This window comes from Lissotriton vulgaris, chromosome 11 (assembly GCF_964263255.1).
Source record: "Lissotriton vulgaris chromosome 11, aLisVul1.2, whole genome shotgun sequence".
NCBI classification, from domain to species: domain Eukaryota; kingdom Metazoa; phylum Chordata; class Amphibia; order Caudata; family Salamandridae; genus Lissotriton; species Lissotriton vulgaris.
Window position 1 is genome coordinate 134,890,444 of NC_141699.1, and position 8,293 is coordinate 134,898,736.

The following is an 8,293-nucleotide window of genomic DNA, read 5'->3' on the forward strand; positions in this document are numbered from 1 at the left end:
GATTGCCGAGGAGAGCAGAGATATCTTTGGCTTCAATTTAGGAGGACGAAGCTTCCGCTTTAAACGCGCTCCTCAGGGCTACTGTGAGAGTCCATCAATATTCAGTCAGGCTCTGAAAACACAGCTCGATACGATTGTTCTACCTGGTGGCGCGACTCTGATTCAGTATGTAGACGATTTACTGATCACTGCAGATACTGAAAAGATTTGCAAGCGAGCTACGTTGTTATTGTTGCGTCGTTTGTGACATGAAGCACAAGGTCTCGCTTTCCAAATTACAATTTTGCCGACAAGAAGTAACCTACTTAGGTCACATCTTATCGAAGGAGGGAAGGAGACTGACCCCAGAAAGAATACAGGCAATTGCAGAATTGAGTGTCCCAAGGACACAAAGAGAAGTGCGTGCCTTCTTGGGCATTACATCATACTGTAGACAATGGATACCGAACTTCTCACTATTGGCCAAACCCTTGCTGGCATTAATGCGTAAAGACACACCCAATCCTTTGCCTTGGTCTGAAGATTGTCAGGCGAGTTTCCATGAGTTGCGTGAGGCATTATGTTCGGCTCCTGTGTTGGGAAACCCCGACTACCGCAAGCCTTTTACATTATATGTCCACGAGAAGGAAGGTTGCGCATTATCAGTCTTGACACAGCACTTTGGGGACAAACAACGCCCATGTGCATATTTCTCCGCGACTCTAGATCCTGTAGCTAAGGCATTACCAAGTTGCTTGAGGGCCACTGCCGCAGCGGCTGTCTGCATCCGACAGTCGGCTGGGTTAGTCATGAATAATACTCTGACCGTAATGGTCCCACACGCAGTAGATATCCTACTAAACAGAACAAAAACGCAACATCTAACTAGTGCTCGACTATCCAGCTATGAATTGACCCTGTTAGCAAGTCACATTCACATAAAAAGGTGTGATACCCTCAACCCTGCTACATTATTACCCATTCCAGCAGAGACAGATGAGGTCGACAAACATGATTGCTGCTTTAGGACAGAGGAAGAGACAAAAGGGAGAGTAGACTTACAGGACACTCCCCTCCCTGAATGTAATGATAATCTATGGGTTGATGGTTCATGTTTCAAGTTGCCGAATGGCGATACGACTGCAGCATATGCCGTGACAACATTACACACGATTGTAGAGACAGCTCGCATCCCCCAGAATTCTGCACAAGCAGCGGAGTTAGTCGCACTCGCAAGAGCATGTGTGATGGCGAAAGGAAAACGAGTGAATGTGTACACTGATAGTCAGTACGCCTTTGGCGTAGCCCACAGTTTTGGAAGATTGTGGCGTGAACGTGGGTTCCTGACGTCACATGGCGGGAAAATTCAGAATGGCCAGCTAGTACACGACCTTCTCGAGTCACTGACCTTGCCCCTACAGGTTGCGATTGTGAAGTGCAGCGCGCATAGGAAGATCCGAGATGATGTTGGTCGAGGGAATGCATTTGCCGATGAGGTCGCGAAAGAGACTGCAAGGAACACAATGAGTCGGATGTATGTCGTAGGTCCTGCTAGATGGACCCCTGATGTGGGTATGTGTGAGGACACCATCGAAAGCGTGAAATCTATACAAGCTGATGCTACTGAGAAAGAGGTGAATGAATGGAGAGAAAGCAAGGGTAGGTTAGACGCGAATGGTTGTTGGGTCGAACTGTCAGAACATCGGCGATGGTTGTTACCTAACGCCTACGTGCTCGCAGTGGTAACGATGGCCCATGGAATGGCACACATCAGTGCGAAAGGAATATGTAAGCTGTTGGCCCCCGTATGGCAAAATAGTGGTATCCCAAAATGTGCAGAGAATCTGGTCAGAAATTGTATGGTGTGTTTGAAGCACAATCCCGGTAAAGGAACCCCAACCCCAGCTGGTCATTTTGCACCTCCAACGTATCCGTTCGAGGTCTTGCAGCTCGATTTCATTCACATGGAGAGGTGCAATAACCTAAAATATGTCCTTGTTGTCGTTTGCGCTTTCTCCAGGTGGGTAGAAGCATACCCCCTTAAGAACAACACCGCATTGTCAACTGCCAAAGCCCTTGTCAAAGAATTCTTCCCTAGATTTGGCATGCCTAGAATAGTCTGGAGTGATAATGAGAGTGAATTCGTGGGACGAGTGATGAAGAGAGTGTGAGAGTGTCTAGGCATCCACCAAAAATTTCATGCTGCGAATCATCCCCAATCGGCAGGATTGGTAGAGTGCTATAATGGCACGTTAAAATTGAAACTGGCCAAGATCCAAGCCAGCACAGGTCTCAAGTGGCCAGACGCCCTGCCTTTGGCACTCCTGTCTACCAGGATGATCGTCCACTCCAGATTAGGACTTAGCCCACACGAGATCGTGTTTGGGCGCCCAGCAAATATATGGGGAGTACCAAGGCCCAGAAAGCTCAGGGAAATAGAGTACCCTGCACTGTTTGACTATTTACACGAACTGACAACTAAACTGCATGCTTTACATCAACAGGTCCACAGCTCCTCTCCACCGGTGTCTGACGATCCAGGCCACACCATCGAACCTGGCTCCTGGATCCTGGTTCGGAACTTCAGACGAACAAAGAACGAGGAGCCTCGCTGGACCGGACCTTTCCAGGTTTTGCTGTCTACCCGCTCTGCAGTACGTGTCCACGGGAAGAAAACATTGGGTGCACGGCGCCCACGGCAAAAGGGTCCCACTCCCCCTTCCATATGACCGATGGGTCCAGCACGGAGTCGCTGACTCCGAAACTGAGTTTATACCTCGTTTTGTCCCCTTCAGCGATGCACGATTAAAAGGAACTGGTACCGACAAAGAGAGCGATTGTATTTTGCGAGGATCTGTGCCACCTTCGATGCAGTTGGACACTACAGAACCTGAAACGTTGTTTGAAGATCACACCGTACCTGGAAAAGAACGATATAATCTGAGGTCAAGACCAAGGAACTGACATAACCGCATTAATACGATTTCCCCCTTTTCCCCATGAACTATTTTTGATTTCACAGCTCTCTCGCCCAGGGAACTAGCTCATTTTTGATTTTCGAACCGCCATCCGGTTCTGCTGCTAGGGCCGCGGTTGAAGTCTGAGGAGTGCAGCCGGGGACGCCTAGGTCAACGGTTCTGGTCGGTCTGAGGGAATTACCCCGGACTGGACAGAGCGCACATCTTGGCAGAAGCAACCTCCCACCGCGGTCAGCAACCAAAGGATGGAGTTTCCGAGGGTAGAGAGACCTGCTAGACACATGAACTTTAAAACGAAAATATGTACTGTGATGGCCAGGAAGAAGTTCCTGATAATATGTATTTTGATGATATGTAGCATAATGATGTTCTTGATTAGTTACACCTTATCCACGTTTCAAATCACCTTTGTAAACAACACTCAGCCCACGCCTTCTCTGACCGCCTCTTTACACTCCTTTCACCCTCTCCCTGAACACGAGTCTGCCAGAAGACTAGAGTTCGTAAATAACTCCTTCATCCAACTCCTACACCAGCACCAGTCCATAATGAACACATCAAATTGTTGGATATGCGGACTCATGCCGCACACGACAGATAAGGGCATTCCATACTTCATCCTACCATTCAGTTATTACGGTTCTCTGTGGGCTTTCCAGACCATGTTCCTGTTCGCCCTAGAACCATACCCGCCCCGTTCCGCGGAGAGCGATTCCAGCAACAAGGCACTAGTGGTAGGAATAAGAAATATGAGTAGGGATGTTGATACGTATCAAATGATTCCTAAAGATGAACTCACTCCCTACGGCCGTTGGAACGTGACTAAATATGGGATCTCTTTGAATAAAAACCAGAAAACAAAGAAATCCTCCCCGGTCTGGATAGTACCCCACCGAGGTCACTTATGTCTGCAAGGTATTGGCAGGGATCCCAAAGCGCAGTTGGGGAAGAGCACATGTACGGAAACATACGTATTTGCCTCCCGAACTTCCCCTCCATGCGTGGAGGCTAAAGGCACCTATTTTGTCTGCCATGACAAAGCCTATACATGGTTACCCCCTGACTTCTCGGGCACATGCTTTATCTCGTTTCTGCTGCCGCCCACCTACACGGCCGGGGCAGATTACCATCGGACAAGGACAGTTAGGGGTGTCGTGAGTCAAGACGACACCGCGGGTCAGGAGTTTGGAGACTTCGCAAAGGGTTTTCTGCCATTTTGGGGGCCTATGGTGAACAGCAGGAACATTCGACAATTGACGAGGATAGTTGAGTCCGCCGTGACTGAAACGGCTGGTGCCCTTAGCAATTTGACAGCTGAGTTTCAGTCGGATCGACTTATGACCCTTCAGAACAGGGTTGCCCTAGATGTCATACTTGCAGACCGTGGTGGTGTATGTAGAGTGATCCAATCTAGTTGTTGCATTTTCATCCCCGATAATGCTCCGACGGTGTACCAGGCCATCTCCAAATTACACAAAATCTCTGATTCCCTTCACATAGAGAAAGGGGATTGGTCCTTGCTAGGGTGGTTCTGGGAACTGATCTCTGTCTGGGGATGGAAAACTCTGATCTTCATCGGGATGATCTTAGCCGTTCTGTTTATGTTCTGCCTGCTTGTACAGTGCACTCCTGCAATATGTGGCCTCTGCGCTACTTCGTGTGTAAGGAAGCCTGTATCAAGGGACGAATTGAGCAACAGAATGATGCTACAGCAGCATCTCCATGAATTCATCAATACAGATTTGGACTCAGATTAGAGTGAGTTATTGCCTAATATGAGGGCAAAAGGAGGGTCTGTGGTTCTGTAATTCCGGACCCTGCTGTTCCACCTGTCCCGGGGTCCAACGCTCATGTTCAAAACATCGTCGTACCATGACGAATTTGGTATCCACGGACCGGTAATGATTAGGACATTACCCCTATGCATTTGCGTCATGATTGAGTGATGCTAACACCCTTAAATCATGGTTTCCGTCCCAAACCCTCAGACTCCATTTTGTAAACGGCATCCATCTTATGACTTGCCCTCATATATAGTCAATTGATTAAGACCGAGTTTGATGTGAAAGGACACGTCCACCGTAGCTGCCTTCCCCATGACCTGGCCGAACTGACTCCATTGCCTCCAGCCAAGCCTGTTTGGGCAGCTCCTCGCCCAGTGGCCGAGCAAGATATCATCTAGGCACAACATGTCATAAACCATTCACTACATACAGACCATGTTTCCACACACATACACCTGTCCATGCTTCTTGTTTATGACCCGTTTTATGATGGGAGGGTGCCCGACCTTCTTGGTGTTTCATCGATATCTGATGGGGATTCTGGATCTGGCGGGGTAATCCATCACAAACTGGACATCCAAAATATGTGCTGACCAGCATGACTTCGCTCTTTGTATTGTGGTAGAAATATGTGTATAACCATATCATAAACCCAAGAATTCTTGCCCGCAGCTATTATTCATGTATATAAGGAGAAGGCTGGTTCTGTAAAAACGAACAGTCTCCTGAGAACTTACGGCCCGTGTTGTCGTACTTCTAGGACACATGTTACTTGGTTGCAGCCAATAAAACTCGATCTCTGACTTCAACTAGAAGACTCTGTGTTTCTGTGGTCCGGAACAGGGAGAACTCAGAGGTCCCCGGGTGTTACCCCTGGCACCACCGGGTTCCTAAAAACCCGGCACCTCAGCTGTGGACAGCAACTTGCACCACAGAGTATGCTGCAGAGAGGAGCATGGAACTGGCAATGAGAGCAACGAGGCACCCAATATATCTAAATTACCATGAAAGCTGTCAGCTCTTTCATGTCCTCTTTGGCCAGGTCACTGACAGTGCACTGGTGCACTCGTCTAAATTCTAAATGTGTTTGCATCTAATAATCATGGCTGGTGACATAGTGTTTCCAATATTGTAACTGCAGCAGCTCACAAATGTATTGCATTCACCTAATTTAGCATATATATATATATAAATATAGCTAAACCTATAACAACCGTGTGCACTGTATATTTAAATAAACGTGGAAAAATACTAGCTCCAGAGTCATATCTTGCTTGCGCCAAAAATAAATGCGGATATATACAGATAAAAAGACAAAAAAATAAATATGGATAAATACAGACGGAAATGTTAAAAAAATAAATACCATAAAACCGGGAGCCCTAAGTATAATAAAGCCCGTTAAAACTAAGACCCGCTTACTGCCGATTTCTCTTCAACCCGTCACAGGTTGCCACTTCGAAATGTTTCTGCATCGGTTAGGAAGTGTCCAGGAGTCACACCACTCTCCAGCCACCCCCTCTCACCCATCCACAAGCTACCTAGTGAACTCTACAAAGCTAGCACTTTACCCACAACCCCTCAGAACACTTTGTGGATCTGTAGAAAATCAATCTTTGTGTAAAATCCTTTATCAGCATGGGCTCAGATGTATACAGTGGAAAGGCCTCTAATCTTCAGGACCACTGCATTTGTTTTTTAAGGCAGATTTCAATAAATCAATCAGGGGGGTTTAAAGTGCGCCACTCACCCGTGAGGGTGAGTTACAATTCACATTTTGCTGAAATTGGGCCCTGTCATATATTTACCTCATTACATGAAAAAACCTGCTTTGTTGAACTCGCTATAAAGTGTCACTCAAGGTGCCACACATAAAGTAGCGAAATGTCACTCATTAGTGTACTGAAAACATGCAAACTGAAATCTTGTCAGCTATGCCAGTAGAGATGAGTGCACATCCTTTGTATGCAAAAGACATGTGTCTCTAACAAATGGGAAGCATGGGTGCCCACAGCAGTGATCAATGCGTGATTGCTGGATTGTACAACCCAATAAACTGCCCAGATTCAGATGGAAGACTCGATTTTGTAAGCCAATGATAGCTTTATATTAGCTGTCTCCCGCCTGAAATTGCCTCTGCTTCAATAAAAGTCAATAGGAAAAATGCATCCCTCGGATTATATTTTCAAAATCTCCCACGTGTAAGCGCGATCCATGCAGCATAAGCACTGCTCGGCACCGCAGAACACAGAAAGTTCATCCATACCTTGCCCCCATGTTAGTGCTAGGAGCACAGCGAACCAGAGCAGTGTCACTGGCGATCTAAGAACCGGGACCATGCTGTAGACTGCAGCCTCAGAGAGGCCGCGTTGCTAGGACGCCGTATCCATAACCCGCTGAACATTGAGGACTTCCCCAGACGACTATTCATTTCCTGTGGGGTCAAACTACCAAAAGACATAGACACAAGACTAAACTTGATGCCTCTTTACTCTTTAGGACGCAACGAAATATGACGGCCACCTTCCAAAAATGCATCACCTCAACTATCCATGCTACAAATGTAAGCTTAAAACGAGCAGTCTGGAATTAAGTCTTTTTAACATTTGTTTGGTGACTGTGTCATTTTTGTGATATGGGTTTTTTAATTGGTTCATTTTGAGATGTAATTATTTAGCAACTCTACTCATTTTAAGCAGTTAAAGTTAGTTGGAATATTTAGCAATTTAGAAAAATGTACAACTCTTAGCTGAGTAATTCGTGTCTGTTTCTTACCATCGGTTAAAAATGAATTATTTCTCCAGGTTACGGAGAAATATTGGTCGTGGTAAAATGGCCGCCATGTTTACTGTTAACTTGAGCGTGATATCGCATGTCTTTCTCTGGCTTTTAACCGCATTTGTTACCTTACTTCAGGGAATGTGTCAGAAAACGGCATCATGTTGCCGCTTAACCCGGAAATAGATTCGAACATTTTTGAGCCACTATTTTTGCAGGAAAAGTTACTTTTCTGAGATGTTTGTATTGTTTTGCTTCATCTGTACAGGGCTTATCAACCCCGTGTGTGTGGTGCTGCTGAAGCGTTTAATCCTTACTTTTGGCATTCGGCAAAGGCCGCCAATCTTATGGGAGTCGCGTCCAGTAGCTCTAGTGATTACGTTTGGCGTGTTTATAATTCACTTGTTAATGTGCCATGGTTACGTTTTTGACATCCCACCGGCCCTTATCCTTGTTCTTCGCTCTCACCCGCTGCCGGCCAGCACACACATACATGCCAACATTGGAACAGCTGAAAGGTGATGATTTTACAACAATACTCGGGGGAATGTATTTTGAATGTATTAGACGGGAGAAAACTAAATTAAATACATTTTGTGCTTTAGAAATCGTGAGTCTCCAGCCTAAATCAGTGTTGGCATGTATGGGTAATATCCCGTCCCGTGCCTAAAAAAAAAAGCATTGGCAAAGCCAATAGGTCTTTCCTTTGGGACCTTACAAGTGTTTAGACATGCAATAGTTGATGTTGTTGCATCAAGGATATTGTATTGCATA

General features: G+C 46.2%; 1 protein-coding gene across 1 annotated transcript in view; it reads right to left on the minus strand.

Moving 5' to 3' along the window:
• Positions 1-7,151, minus strand: part of TCTN2 (tectonic family member 2) — a 229,100-nt gene extending 221,949 nt beyond the window's left edge. Inside the window, exon 1 of the mRNA XM_086942904.1 lies at positions 7,008-7,151. Coding sequence (XP_086799030.1) covers positions 7,008-7,080 — 73 coding nt within the window. The 5' untranslated portion in view covers positions 7,081-7,151. The remainder of the gene's footprint in view (positions 1-7,007) is intronic.
• Between the last annotated feature and the right edge of the window lie 1,142 nt (positions 7,152-8,293).